This window comes from Myotis nattereri, assembly GCF_964212035.1.
Source record: "Myotis nattereri genome assembly, chromosome: 1".
In the NCBI taxonomy this organism is placed as follows: Eukaryota; Metazoa; Chordata; class Mammalia; order Chiroptera; family Vespertilionidae; genus Myotis; species Myotis nattereri.
Window position 1 is genome coordinate 228,170,678 of NC_138075.1, and position 19,815 is coordinate 228,190,492.

A 19,815-nucleotide genomic window follows, 5' to 3' on the forward strand; every position below is an offset into this window, starting at 1 on the left:
CGGCGGAGAGCTGCCCGCCCGAGGGCGGCGCGGAGGAGGGCGCTGGGCAGCGGGGTGCCGTGGGGCTCCCTCCCTCCCTCCCGGACCCGGGGCGGGGCGGGGCGGGGTGGGGCGGGGGGACACGACACACAGCGCGCGGTCCAAACCTTCGGAGGGCACTCGGTGCGACGGCATCCCCACGCCGCGGCCGGCCGGAGGGGGCCTCAGACAACACTACGTTACCTTCAGTCACATAGCTGTGGTCCCGCAGGAAGCTGTGGTTAATTTTCCGCGTGTCCGTGTCCTCGCCCATTGAAGGCCGTGCCCGGTGCCCTGGGCATGCCCCGCCGCCGCACACCGAGACAATCCGCAGAGGTCGGGCCGGGCGCGCGAGCCATGCCGCCGCCGCCTAGCAGGGGCGCGGGCCGCCGGGGCCCCGGGGGGCGGGCATCGCGGCCGGGCGGCCGGGGACGGGCGGGGGCGGCTGGGCGGGCGCCGCGGTCAGATGCGCGCGCGGCGGGCGGGCGGCGGCCGCGGGTGGGGGCGGGCCGGGGCCCGGGCGCGCATCCCTGCCGGTGCGCGCTGCGTCCGTGCGCCCGGCGGCGGCGGCCTGGTGTCCGGGCGCCTGGCTGCGGCGGCGGAGGGAGGGAGGGGACGCGCACGGCGCTGCGCCTCCCGAGCCGGGGCCGAGCCGGGCTGCGCGGGCCGCCGCCGCCGTAGGCCCCTCCCTCGCGCCGCCCGCCCCTCCGCCCCCGCGGCCGCTGCCCGCCGCCCGCCGCCCGCCGCCCCGGCCCCGGCGCCCTGCAGGTGGAGCGGCCGCAGAGGCGGCACCTGGGCGCGGCGGCGCTCACGGGGGCACCTTTGGTGCCGGTTACGCCGCGGGGGAGGGAGGGAGGAGATGGCCGGCTGAGGGAGGGGCGCTGGCCAGCTGCGCTGTCAGGGGCACCTTGAGTGCCCAGGTGCTGCAATTATGGAAGAGATGGCCAATTGGAAGGCATTAGAAGAGGGGGGGGCAGGAGGTCAGCGTAGGCGACGCCGGAAGGACGGGGGAGGGCGGGGTACAGGATGCCCTTCTTTGGTAGAAGAGGTGGGTGGGACCCGTTCCCATTCAGAGGGCTACCCCAGCGCAAAACCGGATCTGTGGGAAGATGCTGGGTGGGGTTGGGGGCCTCGGGGAGGGTCAGCACTCTACAAGGTAAAGACAGCTCTAGATGAGACGGCCAGGAGGCTGGGAGTAGGTGGCCTCCTCCAGGCAGAGCTCCGTGATTTCTCCTCATGCTCACCTCTCTACTTACTGGTGAGTGTTGGAACAGCCCTGGGTCACCCCAAAAACAGGCTGTAAATTGGGAGTCCCTGCCCCTCCTCATCCTTCTCCCCACCAAACCCAGGGCTTCTGCCAGCAGGGACCTCCCACCTGCCTTCCCTTGTTACCAGCGCAACCTGAACCGCTTGGTACACGGTGCCTCGCACCGCACAGGCCCCCCCCCCAAAAAAAAATATCAGTCCCTTCTTTTCTTGATCTGCCACCTCCTCCAGGCTGACCCCTCTGACTGCGAACACTGTGAGTTGCTACTTGGGGCTTTCTGGAAATAGTGCCATAGACCAGGAGGGGTTTTGTATCTGGTTTCTTAGGTTCCACGTTTGTTTCTGAGGCTCACTCATTAGTTTACATTACATGCAGCTGCAGTGTGTGCGTTTTCATTGCTGTATAATATTCCATTGTAGAAACTCACCTCAGTGAGTCCTCCTGTGGATGGGTGTGTAGCTGGTTTTTGGCCTGGAGGTGATTATGAATAAACACGTCGCAGCAAACACGGGGCCTGGCTTCCGTGGGGTGTAGACCCTCCTCAGGGAATTGCCGGTGATGGCCGGTGTGTGGAGAGCGTAGCAGCTGATGTCAAAGAGTTAACCAAGGAGCTGATAGGAGAGTCCCTGTTGCTCTGCAACCTCCTCAGCCCAGGTGTTGTCACTGTTAATGATTTTAGCCATTCACCTCCCCCACCCCGGCACCTGGCACCCCTCCCGCTCCCCACGCAGGAGGAACTAAAATCCTGCTCTGCCCTCACCCTCACCCTCAACCCTTCACAGCCCGCCCATCTCCCAGGCTCTCAGAGCTCTCAAACCCCTCCCTCCTCACCACCCGCGGCACTGGGCTCACCCTCCCTCAGGGGGCGGAAAGCTGACTTTCCTGCTTCAGATGTTCGAGGCTCCAGCATCCACAGGCTAAAGTCTAAAGGTCTCACAGGGCGGCCCCTCCCGCCCATCCCCTGGTGTACCAGCCTTTTTCCGTGAACATTCGAACGTTCGCGGTGAAACCGAGCCAGGCAGGCCCCTCTAACAGTGCGCCTGTGCACGCTGCCCCTGCCTGCAGTGCCGTTCCCGCATCCGCGCCTCCCCTTGGGGCTCAGCCTCACTGTCATGACCAGCGGTGATCTGGCAGCCGCTGCCCGCATCGACTGGCCGGCTACGGGGAGGTCTCAGTGCCGACCTCACACATCCTCCCTCCTGCCTCCTGCACACGGGGCAGATGTGCACTTCCCGACCCGCTTACAATGCGGCGTAGACGTGAGACTTGCTGTGGCTGGTGAACGTGGGGACGTGACTGGTGTCCTTCTGAGTTGGAGCTTTGAGAGCATGAATGTGGTTTCTCAGATTCTTTTTTTCTTCTAGACTTAGGGTCTTGAAAAAGTATCCATCAAGATAGATCCTGTATCAGCTAGGGACCCTGACCGACTGCAAGAACAGGGCCCATATACAATGTGTGGGGTGAGCAAGAAACAAACATGTGATTGTTTGGTCACTAAGATGTGTGGCTTGTTTGTTACTGCAGCATAACCTCCCCTGTGCTGACTGCTACATCCCCGTCTGCCAGGGGGTGGCTGTGCACTCCGCATGCATTATCTTAATCTGTCCAGAAGCACGAGGACTCTGCCTCAGCCAGAGGGCCTGGGTGATAGTGCAGCCATGGCTGCCCCTGCCAGGGGCGGCAGCTCACAGCGTGGGCATCCCACTCGTGCTACATGCCCACGTCGAGTTGGCTGCAGCTCTGACCCCCGTCTTCTTTACTCTGGGAACCAGGGTGGTGGAGGAGCCCCAGATGTGGACATTGCTGGGCTCATGGCAGAGGCAAAAGAGAGAGACAGGGCCACAAGCTCACTCTTATAGCTTCATTGGCCCAAGTCAGTCACAACAACCACTCATGAGTTCAAAAGGGACGTGACTGGTCACATGGCCTCAGTGGAGCTCAATAGAGCACACAAGTCCAGTCCTCCCCAGGGGGACGCTGCACATATTTTATACAATTACTAGAGGGGGCACCCTCAGCCCGGCCTGCACCCTTTAGCAGTCTGCAAGCCCTCGGGGGCTGTCCGACTGACGGCTTAGACCAGGAGATGTCTCGAGGGCCACAATGGGTTCTTAAACTGGACCGGAGGGCCGGAACAAAAGCATGGATGGAGTGAACTAATATAAATTCAAAGTAAACATCATTACATAAAAGGGTACGGTCTTTTTTTTTTTTTAGTTTTATTCATTTCAAACGGGCCGGATTCGGCCTGCGGGCCGTAGTTTGCCCACGGCTGGCTTAGACCCTAGGGCAGTGATGGCAAACCTTTTGAGCTCGGCGTGCCAACATTTTAAAAAACCCTAACTTAACTCTGGTGCCGTGTCACATATAGAAATTTTTTGATATTTGCAGCCATAGTAAAACAAAGACTTATATTTTTGATATTTATTTTATATATTTAAATGCCATTTAACAAAGAAAAATCAACCAAAAAAATGAGTTCGCGTGTCACCTCTGACACGCATGTCATAGGTTCACCATCACTGGCCTGGGACATCCCTAGCACTGCTGCCACCCACTGCCACTGCGCTCACCAGCCGTCAGCCCAGCTTGTGGTAAGCTGCGCTCCCCCTGTGGGAGTGCACTGACCACCAGGGGGCAGCTCCTGCATTGAGCACCTGCCCCCTGGTGGTCAGTGCGCATCATAGCAACCAATCATTCCACCACTCGGTCGATTTGCATATTACCCTTTTATTATATAGGACTAGAGGCCCGATGCACGAATATTCCTGCAAGAATAGGCCTTCCTTCCCCTGGCTGCCGGCACTGGCACCTGGGACCCAGGCCTTCACTCTGGCCGCTGCCTTCCACCTTCGCTCCGGGCCGGACGCACCTCCCACCCGCTCTGGCCGCCTCTGTGGCCGCTGCCCAGAGGCCGGCCCTCGGCAGCCGGCTGGGGCTTGTGGGAGGCTTGGCTTCCTTCGTTACTGGGGTGACGAAAGAAGCCAAGCATCCCGCCTGAAGGAAGCCAAGCCTCCCACCCGCTCCAGCCAGCTCCGTGGCTCCGGCCGGCACCACCATCTTTTGTTGCAGAGTGATGGTTAATTTACATTTTACTCTTTTATTAGGTAGGATACCCTACAGCACTCATTTTATAAATGAAAAAAAGAAAGGCACCAATTCACTTTTCCCAAGCCACCAGCTAGTAAGTGGATTCCCAGGTCTGTGAGAGTCCAAAGCTTGTAGAGTCACCCATATTGACTGGTACTAATGTGAACCAAGAGGTCACGGTTCGATTCCCAGTCAGCGCACATGCCCCGGTTGCAGGCTCGACCCCCCAGTGTGGGACATGCAGGAGGCAGCTGATCAGTGATTCCCTCTCATCGTTGATGTTTCTCTCTCTCCCTCTCCCTTCCTCTCTGAAATCAATAAAAAATATATTTTTTAAAAGAGAAAGAAATGGGCACATTCTGCAGATTAACACTTTCCCCCGATGGGAAAGCACAGCCATGACTGCAATGAATTGATTATTGCTCCCACCCACCTTGATGGGTGTTCAGGCTGTTGTCCACCTCTTGAGATTTCAAACACTATTGCAGTTACATCACTTCTCTTCGTTCCTCGTACCCACGTGGGCCGGTTTCCTAGGATGGACACCTGGGGGGGGGGGGGTAGGCGGGGTACGGTGTATTTAACTTCCTACGTATTGCCAACTTGAGAAATAATGTGCACGCCTGCGACATTGTCACATTCTGAGTGATGCCTGGAGTTGACTTTGATGCCTGGCAAGTTGGTGGGCGAGTGCTACACAGGGATTGTTTGATTTGCGTTTCGGATCACAGTGCGGCCGACAGTCTTTCTGTTTGGCCGTTGGTGGTTTCACTTCCGTGAATTGCCTGTTCGTCCCTTTGCCCGTTTCCCCATTGGGTTGTTTGGCTTTTTTCGGATTGATCCCCTGGAGCGTCTTACATAATTTTACCACCCAGCCTCTGCCTGCTGATGTGTGCTGCAAACATCCTCTTCCAATGTGCTGCTTTTCTGTTAACTTTGCTTATGGTTCTTCTTTTCCTACAAAAGCCACTAATTTTAATGTAGTGACATTTATCGATTATTTTCCTTTAAATATTTTGCCTTTTGCGTCCTGTTGAATAAATCCATCTCTACCTCCTGAGTCATAAAAGAAGGGCTGTCGGATGTCTTTCTCGTATTTAAATTTAGGCCATCTGGAGCATACTGTTCTGTTTGGGGTGAAGTCGAAATCTAATTATATACCTTCCACATAAAGAACCTAATATACGGACAGCCTGTCTTTCTCCCACCGCGTGATAATGCCAGTTCCCTCCGTACCGAGTTCCCAGATACGTGCGCGTTGGGTTTTGGACTCTGTTCTGTTCCATTGATGTACTTGTTTACCGTGACACAAATACCGTCTGTGCCACTTACTGCAGCTTTATAATAAGTTCTTGAGATTAGATCATTCAGTCCTCCAACGCCATTCCCTTCTTCCAAAGTTGTTTTGGCCGCCTTGGGTCCTCTGCATTTCCATATGAATTCGAGAATTAGTTTGTCAGTCCAACCGCCCCCGACTCCCCGCCCCCCAAAAAAAGCCTGTTGAGACTTTAACTGGATGGTGTTGAATCTATAGGTCAAGTTAAGGAAAATTGTCATCTTAACGATAGTGAGTCTTCCGACCCATGAACATGGTACATCTCCCCACTTACTCTTTCTCTTCCCTACCAGTGTTCTGTCATTTTTCGGGTGTAGGTTTTTCACATCTGTTGTCGCATTTATTCTTCTGTAGCTCAGATTGTAAATGGTATTTTTCAGTTTTTGATGCTGATTGATCTTCTTTCCTGCAAACCTGCTAAAATCATCGTTCATTCTCATAGGCTTGTGGGGGGTTTCGGTAGCTCCCATCAGATTGCTATGCAGACAATCATGTCATGTGTGAATAAAGACAATTTTCCTCCTAATCCGAATGTCATTTGTTTCTCTTTCTTGCTTTATTGCACTGGTCATAACCTCCAGTACAACGTTGAATAGTGGCCATCCTGGTCTTGTCCCTGGTCTTAGGGGGAAAGCATTTGGTCTTTCACCACTCAGTCTGTGGGTTTTTCAGAAAAGTTCTTTATTAGATTGAGGATGTTCACCTCTATTCATAGTTTGTCTAGAGATTTTTACCAGAAAGAACGGTTGGGTTTTTTCAGTGTTGTGTGTGTGTGTGTGTCTTGAGGTGATTGCATAGGAGTTTTTTATTGTTAATATGCTGAATTACATTGATCAATTTTTCAAATGTTAAACACGCCTTGTATGCCTGGGATAAACCCACTTGGTCATGATGTACTATCCACTGTCTATGTTGTTGAATTAGATTTGTTAAGAATTTTTGATTGGCCCTCGCTGGTTTGGCTAGTGGATAGAGCGTTGGCCCGCGGACTGAAGGGTCCCAGGTTTGATTCTGGTCAAGGGCACATGGCCCTGGCCGGTTTGGCTCACTGGATAGAGCGTTGGCCTGGGGACTGAAGAGTCCCAGGTTCGATTCCGGTCAGGGGCATGTGCCTTGGTTGTGGGCACATCCCCAGTGGGGGGTGTGCAGGAGGCAGCTGATTGATGCTTCTCTCTCATCGATGTTTCTGACTCTCTATCCCTCTCCCTTCCTCTCTGTAAAAAATCAATAAAATATATTAAATAAAAGAGAGAGAGAGAGAGAGAGAGAGAGAGAGAGAGAGAGAGAAGGGCACATGCCCATACGCTGTGGGCTCAATCTCCAGTAGGGGGCAGCCAATCAATGATTCTCTCTCATCATTGATATTTCTCTCCCTCTCCCTTCCTCTCTGAAATCAATAAAAAACATTTTTTTTTAAAAAAAAAAGAACTTTTGATTGATGTCCTCGAGGAACATTAGTATTGGTCTGTAGTTTTTTCATCCCATCTTCCTCTGGGTTTTAATACCAGGGTAAGGTTGCCTCTCAGAATGACTTGGGAAGTAGTTCCTTTTCTTAAAATTTCGGGAAGAGTTTGTGTAGAATTGGCACTATTTGCTTCTTAACTGTCTGGTGAAAGTCATCGGTGAAGACATCTGAACCTGCAGTTTTCTTTGTGGAAAAGTTCTACATTATCAGTTCCGTTTCTTGACTGGTCCTATAGGGCTACTGAGGATGTCTTTTTATTCTTCAGTAAGCTTTGGTAGTTCATGTCTTCAAGTAATTTACAAATTCCATCCCAGCTGTTCAATTTATTAGTGAAAAGTTGTTCCGAATATTCCCTTATTATTCTGTTAGTATCTGTAGGATCTGCAGTGATGTCCCCTTCTCATTCTTGATATTGGCAACCTTGTCTTTTCTCTTGTTGTCCTGGTCAGTCTGGCAAGCGGTCTATTAATTTTATGGATAAAAATCTCCAGGAATCAAATTTTGGCTTTATTGATTTTCTCTATTATTTTTGTTCGGTATTTTGTTAACTTGTGTTCTGGTTCCTATTATTTCATTTCTTCTGCTTACTTTGGGTTTAACTTGCTCTTGTTTTTCTAGTTCCCTAAGATGGAACCTAAGGTAATTTATTTGAGAATTTCCCCCCCAAAATATATATTTATTTCATGCTATAATGCTCCCTCTAATGATTACTGTAAAGACAGCTCACAGATTGTGAAACACGGTGTTTTCACTCTCATTGATGTAAAAAACACTTTCTAATCTCTCTGTCGATTTCCTCTTGGACGCATGAGGTATAATGACACCGAATCTTCAATATCTGGAGATTTTCCAGAGCCGCTCCTCTTGTTGGTTCTAATTTAAATCCATTGTGGCAGAGAACATACTTTTTGTAACGTGAATCCCTCCACGTTCATTGAAACTTGTCCTGTGGCCCAGGATGTGGTCTATTTTGGTGAGTGTCTGGGTGTGGACCTGGAAAGAGCGTGTATACACTGCCCTCACGGGCGGAGGGTTCTAGAAAAGTAACCCGAGTCCAGTTGATTGATAGTGCTGTTCGTGTCTTCTATTTCCTGACACATGTTTGTTCTACTTGTTTTATCAATTATTAAAAGATGGTCATTGCTGCCCTGCTGGTGTGGCTCAGTGGTTGAGCGTCGACCTATGAACCAAGAGGTCACAGTTTAATGCCCAGTCAGGGCACATGCCTGGCTTGTGGGATCAATCCCCAGTGTGGGGTGTGCAGGAGGCAGCCGATCAATGATTCTCTCTAATCACTGATGTTTCTGTCTCTCTCTCCCTCTCGCTTCCTCTCTGAAATCAATACAAATATATTTTAAAAATAAAAGGTGGTCATTGAAATCTCCACTGTAATTATGGACTCATCGGATGATGCTGGTGTAAACAAACCTGCTGCTTGCCAGTCATATAAAAGTGTAGCACGTGCAATTATGGACAGTGTGTAGTGCTGGATAATGATCACAAATGGCTGTTACTGTGTTATGCACTTACTATACTGCACTTTTTAATCATTATTTTAGGGTATACTCTTTCCATCTATAAAAAAAAAAAAAAAGCTTGCTATAAAACAGTAGCCATGCCCAGCCAGTGTGGCTCAGTGGTTGAGCATTGACCTATGAACCAGGAGGTCACGATTCAATTCCTGGTCAGGGCGCATGCCCGGGTTATGGCCACCCAGTAGGGGCTGTGCAGGAAGCAGCCGGTCAATGATCCTCTCTCATTGATGTTCCATTGATTTCTCTCTCTCCCTCTCCCTTCCTCGCTGACATCAGTGAAAATATTTTTTAATAATAAAACAGTGGCCGCGTGACACCAGCAGCAGCCTCCTGCAGCTCACATTCACGCTGCCTCTTGACGGCATCCTTTTCTCTTGACTTGAGGCCGTGTTGCTGAGTGCTGCGCCCAGGGGTGACAGGCCATCCCACGCAGGGGGAGTGACAGGCCATCCCACGCAGGGGGGGTGACAGGCCATCCCACGCAGGGGGAGTGACAGGCCATCCCACGCAGGGGGGGCGTGACAGGCCATCCCACGCAGGGGGAGTGACAGGCCATCCCACGCAGGTGGGGGGGTGACAGGCCATCCCACGCAGGGGGCGTGACAGGCCATCCCACGCAGGGGGGGGGGGTGACAGGCCATCCCACGCAGGGGGAGTGACAGACCATCCCACGCAGGGGGGGGGGGTGACAGGCCATCCCACGCAGGGGGAGTGACAGGCCATCCCACGCAGGGGGGGGGTGACAGGCCATCCCACGCAGGGGGAGTGACAGGCCATCCCACGCAGGGGGGGTGACAGGCCATCCCACGCAGGGGGGGGGGGTGACAGGCCATCCCACGCAGGGGGAGTGACAGGCCATCCCACGCAGGGGGGGTGACAGGCCATCCCACGCAGGGGGGGTGACAGGCCATCCCACGCAGGGGGGGGGTGACAGGCCATCCCACGCAGGGGGAGTGACAGGCCATCCCACGCAGGGGGGGTGACAGGCCATCCCACGCAGGGGGAGTGACAGGCCATCCCACGCAGGGGGGGTGACAGGCCATCCCACGCAGGGGGGAGTGACAGGCCATCCCACGCAGGGGGGGGGGGTGACAGGCCATCCCACACAGGGGGGGTGACAGGCCATCCCACGCAGCCTAGATGTCGGAGGCTGTGCCCTCGAGGTGTGTGAGCGCCCTCTGTGACGTTCCCACCGACGCCATCCCCTAAGGACGCGCTGCTCAGAGTGCGCCCCTTGCTAAAGGGCGCGCGCCTGTCAGTGACTGGCTTGGCATCTTGTCTGCTGAATCTCACACCTGTCAGTCCGGATCCGTTTCGAGGGGCTGACTTTTCCCCTCATTACGGGTTGTACTTTCCTGCTTCTTTGCATGGCTCATCACTTACCTCTAGATAGGGGATACTGTGACCTTTACCTTGCGGGGGGGGGGGGGGGGACGGCGGCTGGCATGTTTGCATTTTTATGAACATCCTGTGGTTGCAGTCAGCTCAGAGCCAGTCTGACCCCCTGCAGTCCTGCCTGGAGCCCCGCCGGGCGTGTCTGGAGCGGCTCTCGGCAGGACTGGTGATTCCGCGCCCCAGGCAGGGCTCTCCTTAGGGGACACTCAGGGCCACGAACGGGGTGAGAGCAGGCACTGCCCTCCCCTCCGTGAGCTCCAGCGCCCTTCCCTCTGGTCCTGGGGGTGGTCCCCTCCCCCAGCTCCAGGTCATTTCCTCCACGTATGTGTGGGCCGGTGCCAGGCTGACCTCCCTACCGCCCTCTCCTCCCAGGGTTCAGCCTGTGCCTCCACCGCCTGGGGCTCCCCACCTCTGGCTCATCCCCTCCCTGCGGATCCCGCCAGCTCGGCCCAGCGTGGACAGCCTCTCCCGGCAGCTTGGCCGTGAACCTCCCAGGGCAGAAGCGGGAGCCATCTGAGCCCCCTGTCTGCTCGCATCCCTGACCACTGTCCTTCCCCCCTGCTGGCCACGCTCTTAGAAACGGCTGTTTTGTGTCCTTCCCATTTGTTTATCCTTTTGGGGCGGAAGGTAAATCGGCCCCATTATTCTGTCTTGGCCGGGCGCCCAGCAGCTAGATCTTAAACAGTTGAGTCACTGATCCACACTCAGACACCCCTCCTCCTCCCACCTCCAGAGAGAGGGGCCCAGCATGGTCCCCCCACCCCCGCAGAGCAGCCCTCCCTCTCCTTCCAGGCCCCGCCCGACGCTCTTGTCAGCGAGGCTCGGAGAGGCCAGGCAGCCGGCGTTGACAGTTTCCTCTGAGGGTCTGTCCCTCCGCGGGCCCCACTCCCGCGTGCTGTGCCGCGGGCCCCACTCCCGCGATGTCTGTCTCGGCGAGGACCAGGGAGATGGCCGCGGTAGCCTGGCACGGGGCCGGTGCTCAAGGGGCGTGACTTGCCGCTCATTCTCGGGTCCTGCCGGCCCACCCCTCACACGGGTCAGTCACGTCTGGGGGCTGGGGATGCGCAAAGCCTTTGCCGTGCGGTGGGACAGGAGGGCCTGCAGCAAGCACCTGCTTCCGCCCATCCAGGGTTCGCCAACTTACCACCGAAGAGCAACGACGCAGCCCTTTCTCACCCCTAGACCGCCTTCTGGCAGAACCAACGGGCGCAGAGCGACTGCCCCGCCCCGGCCCAGCCCGAGGGAAATTTGGAAAACAGGCAATTAGCGTGACCGTGACCGAGCAGTTCGGCCCGGGCGGAAAGTGACCTTGCCTACACAGTGCTCTCTGGTGATCAGTAATTCACAGCACGGCCGGCCGAGCGTCCAGCCTCCGCTCATCAGCTCTCCATCTAGCGGCCCAGCCCTGGGAGAGGCCCAGAGGCCCGCGGTCCCTCCTGGGCCTGGCGATGGTGGGGGAAGGAGATCCCAAGCCTCCCCAGGACAGGCGCCCAGAAGTTCAGCAGATAAAGGGGGGACCGCCATCTATAAGGGGGGCCATGGCGAAAGTAACCACCCAGCCTCCTCCAGTAACCACCCAGCCTCCTCCAGCGACATGGCACTCTTCTTCCCCCTGGCAGTTCCCAGCCTCCTCATGCCTCTTCTTGCATGCAGCCCTCCTTGATTACTTCAGTGGTTGAAACCATCCCTGAGTCCTTAACAGCACTTATTCTGCATTCATGAATTTAATTAGAGGTTATTGATCACCCTTGAGTATCAGGCCTGCAGTGGACATGGGGCAGAAACCAACGAATAACACACATTCCCGCCCTCAAGGTCCCAACGGAACTCGGGGCTGTGGGAGCACAGAACGGGCCAAGGGAACCAGCTGCGGGCGGTGGGACCTCGGCCTGCCTCCAGATTCGTCACCCCGCAAACCATCACCCCAGAAACTGTCGCCCTACAAACCGTAACCCCGCAAAGCATCACCCCATAAACCGTCACCCTGCAAACCGTCACCCACAAACCATCACCCCATAAACTGTCGCCCTACAAACCGTAACCCTGCAAAGCATCACCCCATAAACCATCACCCCGCAAACCATCACCCCATAAACCGTCACCCTGCAAACCATCACCCCATAAACCGTCACCCTGCAAACCATCACCCACAAACCGTCACCCCACAAACCGTCACCCACAAACCATCACCCCATAAACTGTCACCCCACAAACCATCACTGACAAACTCACCCACAAACCATCACCCCACAAATCATCACCCCCAAACCATCAACCTTCAAACCGTCACCCCACAAACCATCACCCTGCAAACTGTCAACCACAAACCATCACCCCACAAACCGTCACCCACAAACCATCACCCTGAAAACCGTCACCCCACAAACCATCACCCTGAAAACCGTCACCCCACAAACCATCATCCTGCAAACTGTCACCCACAAACCATCACCCCACAAACTGTCACCCACAAACCATCACCACACAAACTGTCACCCACAAACCATCACCCTGAAAACCTGTGGGGAGCAGGCACAGCCATGGCATACTCATGCCAGCTCCGCCTGGTTCAGTGACCCCGAATGGGGGCAGTGAAGGGCTTAGAAAAGACAGACAAGACCATGAACGCTGGGTCTCGGTGGGACGCTGCTCCCTGATGAGGAGACAGCGCCAGCGCCCACAGCCGTGTCTATTCTGTAGCAGATGCCACGAGGCAAAGTAGGGGCGTGATCACGTTGTTTACAACATTCTCGTGGGTTTCAACCTCACTTAACTACATGCACCCGAACTCTAGCACACAGGCACGTGGGGCCACGTGTTTGGACCACAGGTTCAAGCTCACAACTACAGCTGTTGGCTATAATTGTGCTGGGAGGGCCCTGCCCTCCAGCTGGGACTTGCCCGTGGCCACGAGAGGACTGTGCCCTCTCCTCAGGCCAAGGCTTGAACCTGTCCAAACACTGTGGCCGTGCCCCACACAAACCGTCACCCCAAACCATCAGAGCTGCACAGTGCGGCGCACGCTTGCTCAGAGACGCATGCAGATGGGAGGAGCGTCCTGGGTGAGTGCCGGTGCCCAGCGCTGGACTGGCTGGTCTTCTTGGACGAGGCAGCTAGTGCTGCCTTTGTTTCATAGTCCGGGAGGAACATGGCGGCATGCAGATGAAGTCGCTGGTCCCAGCTCACACAGGGAAGCTCAGAGAGGAGCCGGCATCGGACCTGAGCTGTCTGCCCGGTGCCCAGGCCCCCCTGTCACCCTGAGTCCCTACGTGCCCCGCCCTGTGTGGTACTGGCCCACAGGTAAGGAGCTGGCAGGTAAAGGCCTGAATCCAGGCTCAGCCACTCAGCAACATTGCACCTGTGCCAGCTCGCCGCCCCCTCGGGGCTCAGCCTGCCGTCCATGGACTAGAAGGGTGAGCACACACCTCTCAGGAGCCCAGCACCCCCAGCACAGCCCCTGGCACAGAACCGCCCAGCGATTGGTGGCCTCCCCTCTCCACCAAGTGCCCCCTTTCCCTGCCATCATGTGCTCCCCCCGGCCTGAGGACCATACGCGACCTGCTTCTACCTCCCACTGCCCCCGGCGTTCTCACTGTCCGCACTGGACTCCCTGCTGTTTCCCCAGGTGGCCCCAGGGCCTTTGCACTGCCGAGATTAGCCTCCGCCCAGACTGCTCTTCCCGTAGACACCTGCAAGGCCCAGTGCCCCCTTATTCAAGACGTCGCTCGAATGTCACCTTCTTGATGAGGCTAATCGGGAACCTCTATTCATAATCGCGGCAAGCCCCCTCCACCCCCCTCCTCCCGGCCCCCTCACCTCGGCTTTGCTTCTTCTTGTTGCTATTTAACATAAGAGAGAATTGGCTTCTTAATTATGACTATTATTGAGTGTCTGTCTCCCCCAGTCTGAATGCCAGCTCTGTGGGGTGGAGGGATGTCTGTCTTGTTCACACTTGAATCCCGGGGGCACGCAGTGGGTATCCATATGTGTTCAGCCAATGAATGGTGCTGGTGGGAGGCGGAGCCATTTGTCAGGGAAAATGAAGACAATGAATCCTGCCCATCAAGCTTACACACCCCTACGTCACGCACTGTGTGAGAAACCTGCCACGTGCTAATCAATTTTCTGCAGAATAAAGCATTGGTTCACGCTGGTGTCTTTCTGAGGGAGGAGCCGCACGAGCAGCAGCGGGCTCTCGGGGCTGGCAGGACACACCCTGAGGACAGCAAACTCGGGGGGGGGGGGGGGACTCCACTTCCTCTAATTGCCTCTAACAGCGCCCCTCCACTGGGCTGCACCCACACCCTCCCCAGCCCCCCAGCTTAATGGCTTTCTCTTTCTGTGACTCTTTGGTTGAGAGCTGCACGCAGCTTTCCAATCACACCCGCTTCAGTGTACTCGGTTACCTAGCAACAGCCATAAATCAACAGAACGTGCTGGAATGTTACAGCCAAGCTCCCCGGCTGTTAGAGGCTTTGGCCTTTTCTCATCCAAACGTGTTTACCTGCCCCCACGCGTCGTCTGCGGCCACCTCTCTGCCGCCAGCTCCACGGGGCACCTGGACTTGGGCATTTCGAAGCTGCTGGCGGCCTGGCAGACTTCTCAGCATGAGCCTGAGCCTTCCCAGCACTCTGGCCAGCACCCAGGAACCGGACCAAGGCCTGTCCACCGGCCTGACCGCTTCCAGGTCAGCCCGACAGCCACGGGACCCGGGTCAGCCCTGCAGAGTGGGGGGCCTTGCGAATAGCCCCTCGACATAGGCGGTCAATGCGGATGTGAAGTCCTTTCCGCAGGGCCTCACCTTGGAGCCCGTCCTGCACTCACTCACTCATTCATTCACTCATTCACTCACTCACTCACTCATTCATTCACTCACTCACTCATTCACTCACTCACTCACTCATTCATTCAACAAACAGCTGCAGAGCACTTCCCTGGTGCCACACCCTGCGCGGGCCCTGCAGGCAGAGAGGAATAGGCCTGGGCCCTCAAAGACTTGCACTCCCCTGGGAGGAGCTGAGCAGACCCCAGCAGCACAAAAGCAACTTGCTGCCCAGACTGAGGCCAGACTCAGGGCAGATGCCCGGGCTGCCAGAGGCTGCAGGACAACCCAGTGGGAACCTGAGCCGTGCAGCCCAAGGGGAGGCGGGAAGCAGGCAGAGCTGCAAGCCTTCGTCCACATAAGCACACGGGTGCACGGGCAGGCAGAGCAGGGCCCCGTGGACCCGCTGGGGCTGGACCCCCGCACCCCGTGACCGGACAGGCCAGGACAGAGGCTTCTCGGAGGAGGGGTCTGCGCTGAGTCTGAAGGACCAGCCGGGTGCTGCACACCGTGGGGCTGAGGGCATGGTACTGAGTGACGGTGATCCCATGTGGGCTGAGCAATGTCCCCGGCTGCCCCCTTGTTTTCCCAGTGAGGGACGGGCACAAGGTCCCATGGGGCTCTTCCCAGGCTGGGTGAACATCAGCTAGAAGAGAGGGTGTCGAAGGCTTCAATGTGGCAGCTTCCCTGGAGGGAGAGCAGTAACCAGGCTCACTCTCCCCTTCGCTGGTGTATCAGTTTCCACCACCACACCATCACCACCAACACCACCACCATTACCACACCATCACCACCACCAACACCATTACCACACCATCACCACCAACACCATCACCATTACCACACCATCACCACCACCAACACCATTACCACACCATCACCACCAACAACACCATCACCACCAACACCACCACCATTACCACACCATCACCACCACCACCACCACCACCACCATTACCACACCATCACCACCAACACCACCACCATCACCACACCATCACCACCAACACCACCACCACCATTACCACACCATCACCAATATCATCACCATCACCACCACCATCATCATCACCACCAACAGCAACACCATCACCACCAACACCACCATTACCACACCATCACCACCACCAACACCATTACCACACCATCACCAATATCATCACCATCACCACCACCATCATCATCACCACCAACAGCAACACCATCACCACCAACACCACCATTACCACACCACCAACAACACCATTACCACACCATCACCAATATCATCACCATTACCACTAACAACATCATCACCATCACCACCAACACCATTACCACACCACCACCACTAACAACACCATTACCACACCATCACCACCAACACCAACACCATTACCACACCGTCATCAACACCATTACCACACCATCACCAATATCATCACTATTACCACTAACATCATCACCATCACCACCAACAACACCATTACCACACCATCACCACTAACAACAACACCATTACCACACCATCACCAATATCATCACCATTACCACACCATCACCACCACCACCACCACCATCACCAACAACACCATTACTACCAACACCACCATACCATCACACCACACCATCACCACCAACAGCAACACCACCACCACCACCAAACCATCACCATCATTACTGTCACCATCACATCACCATCTCACCATCACCACCACCATCACCACTACTGTCAACACCATTACCATTGCCATCACAGCACCATGACCATCACCACCATTATTACCACCACCACACCATCACCACCACCACCAATACCATCCCCATCACACCACCACCATCACTGCTATCACCACCAGAACAGCTCACCTTTATGGAGCACGTACTCCATGTCAGGTGCTCGTCTAAGCAATAAGCATGTTTCCTCAGGGAACCCTCACACGCACATATAAGACAGGCATGAGGATCGTTATCTCCATTTTTACAGGAGAGAAAACTGAGATTAGGATAAATTCAGGGGCTTCCTAGTGCGCGTCGGAGCCGGAAATCCAATCAGATGCTTGGTCTCCTTCATTCGTTGGAAAAATATTTTCTCCGAGAGTCTCCTAGTACCAGGCAGCATTCTAGGTGCTGCGGGCACAGAACTGTTAGAGACAGAGGCGGGAGGGCTGCGTTCCAGAGTGCATGTGTGTGAGCATATGTGTGTGTGCATGCCTACACACGCAAGCATGTGTGGGTACATGTGGGTGGGGCAGGGGCACAGACCAGGAAGAGGACGGGGTGACTCCATTTTCCTGCCTTCATTCTTCTCCTGAAGGAAAATCATGGAATATCCCCCCCCCCCCCCCCGAAGCTTGTAGTCACGTAATAAATACTGACAGCGCCTGGCTGTGGTGCTCACCTGGGGACACAGGGCTAAAAAAACAGACGTTTTCTCTTCTGGGACACACACATCTGGTGGGAAGAGCCAGACGATCGGGGATGACACTGAGCGGGGGAGGACCTGGAGCCTGGAAGAGGCGAGGTGACGAGTCGGTGGGTGTCAGGGTGTCGGCAGGGTGCCCCGGACTCCGGTCTGCGTCTTTCTACAGCTCACGGCCCTGCCCGGGGAGACGTTCCCCACGGCCCTCCTGACCCAGAAGCCGAGCCCCGTGCACCCACGGCTCTAAGGCCTCCTGTCCCCCGTGTCCCAGCCGCCACACCGTGTCGCCCTCACACGGCAGAGCCACCCACGTTCACACTGGCGGCCTCATGAGACCCACAGGGCCTGCGTGGCAGGTGCGCTGGTGTCACTGTGGCTTCGCACTCTGCCTGGCACGGCTTCCTGTCTTTGACTTTCGCGAATGAACGAGGAGCTGTGGGTGCGTGAGGACATCACCCGGCGCCAGAGGCCGAGGAGAAGAAACGGGTCCTTATGATGCAGCTTTTATTTCAAAAAATAGGAAACCCAGCCTGTCCGTTTCCTGCGTCAGCCGACCAGACGGCAGCTGTCCTCCCGTCCGTCCTTGCTGCTGGGCCGAGTCGGGCGCTGTGGTTTCCCAGGTCCGGAAGCCCTGGGCCCACGGCCTCGGCCGAGCACTCACGGCCTCTGAAAGTGGACGAAGAAGGTCTGGATCTCCTTGGGGCCGATGGTGACGATGGGGCCGTGCGGGGCGCTGGGCTGGGAGCTGCCTGGCAGGGGCAGAGGTGGTCAGCCCAGCCCTGTCCCTCGGAGCCCCTGTTCCCGGGACCCCCAACACCACAGTGTGTGTGGCTGCCCCTCCTGCCAGGACCCACGGCTGGGGCCTGCATCCCAGAGGATTTCTGCTGCATTTCTGCCCTTCCCCGAGCACTGGGCCTGCAGAGGAGGCTGCTCCTGGCCTCTCGAGGCCTCAGGACCTAAGGGGCTTCTCACTGAGGCCATTGGGGGCCCCACCCTTTAGTTCACTGGCCCCCCAAAGCCAAGCGCTGGGGTTTGGACTCATACTGTTCACCCATCTTCCCTCCTGCACCCACCCATGCATGATCCACCCATTCACCGCCCCCCCCCCCCCGCCACTGACTGAACGGCCCCGCCCCCGCCCCCACCACAGTGCTGGTGCAGTGGACTGAGAGGCGTCATTCTGCCCCTGCCTGGCCCGGGCAGGATAGGCCGGACGGCGGGCCAGGCGCGTGCCAGCAGAGGGAACAGCGTGCGCAAAGCCTGGGCGGCGGGAAGCAGGCTGTGGTTGGCGGGGCCACAGTGGTGTGTGCAGAGCGAGGCACAGCCTGGCACACTCAGACCCTGGGGGCCGCCGGCGAGCGTGGGTCTCACCCGGGGCACGGACAGGCGGCGTGGCCTGCACTCACACGCACTCGCACATACGCACACGCACTCGCACACACGCACACACCTCCGTGGAGCCCTGGCGGGCAGGCACTGACCCAAAGCCTCTCCTAACTGCTATGGTAGTTCAGGGCGGCTGCAGAATCAGAGAGGGCGAGCAGCCTGCTCAAGGTCACACAGCCTGAAGGGGCAGCGCTGGGCAGCCGGGCAGCACCCAAACCAGGGGCTCCCAAACCTTTGTTGCGTGTCCTCCACCTCCAGCGCCGCAGCGAGTTCACACTCCAGGTCCCCGTGAGCGAGCGCTCCTCCACGGCCACCAGTGTGCCCAGCCCCCGCAGCACGGCCTGCAGGGAACGCAGCACGCGGGGAGGGTGAGCCAGGGCTCCAGGGCGGAGCAGAGGACACAGCTGCAGGGGGCCACCCAGGGCCCCACACGCCTCCCTCATTCCACTCTCACAGCAAAGCTACTGGCGGGAGCCCACTTCGCAGGTGAGGAAACTGAGTCCAGGAGGCCCTGCTCCCCAGCTCCCAGGTGGATGGGTGCCCAGGAGGTGGCTGGCGCTCAGAGCTGCCCCTCCCACACCGAGCCCCCTCCTGCCCAGCAGTGCTCAGGCCGCACCAGGCCCGGCCCCTGGGGGAGGCCAGCCAGTCACCCACCCCCTTAGCCAAGTAGCTCAGCCCAGCCACCCACGCAGGGAGGCAGGGGCCCGAGTGGCCATCGGCATTCAGGGACAGCGGCTGGCCGGAGGGCGGGGTTCTGGGCCAGCTGCCCTGGCTGATGGACGGGATGCACATGGGCGACCAGGCCCTGGTGCTGCAACCCCGCTTCGGTCTTTACACCTGCTGGTGAGGCCCGACCGGCTGTGACCACAGGCGACAGCAGGACGAAAAGGAGCTGGCGTGCTGAGGACGGCCCGGAGGACAGTGACCCAGGGCAGCACAGCCCAGCCGCGCTCCGCTGGTGAGAAACGCCCGGCCTGCTCCAGGCGCCCTCGCTGGCAGCCGCCCTGGCAGCCGTGCACCGTCCTCCCTGAGACCCGCTGGGCCACCGACCAGCACCATCCACGCGGAGGAGCAGCGCGGCGTCCGCCTGGCCATCGCCC

General features: G+C 57.0%; 2 protein-coding genes across 3 annotated transcripts in view; both read right to left on the minus strand.

Annotated features, from left to right (window-relative positions):
• PPP2R2C (protein phosphatase 2 regulatory subunit Bgamma) overlaps positions 1-417 on the minus strand; it is an 81,631-nt gene extending 81,214 nt beyond the window's left edge. For both annotated transcript variants that reach the window (XM_081105021.1, XM_081105020.1), the window contains exon 1: positions 223-417. In XM_081105021.1, the coding sequence (XP_080961147.1) occupies positions 223-292 (70 nt within the window). In that variant the 5' untranslated portion in view covers positions 293-417. The remainder of the gene's footprint in view (positions 1-222) is intronic.
• Positions 418-17,817: 17,400 nt separating this feature from the next.
• The window catches only part of MAN2B2 (mannosidase alpha class 2B member 2), a 31,157-nt gene continuing 29,159 nt past the window's right edge, over positions 17,818-19,815 (minus strand). Inside the window, exons 19-20 of the mRNA XM_081082369.1 lie at positions 18,948-19,056; positions 17,818-18,078 (exon numbers count right to left, since the gene is read on the minus strand). Of these exons, the coding sequence (XP_080938495.1) occupies positions 17,987-18,078; positions 18,948-19,056 (201 nt within the window). The 3' untranslated portion in view covers positions 17,818-17,986. The remainder of the gene's footprint in view (positions 18,079-18,947; positions 19,057-19,815) is intronic.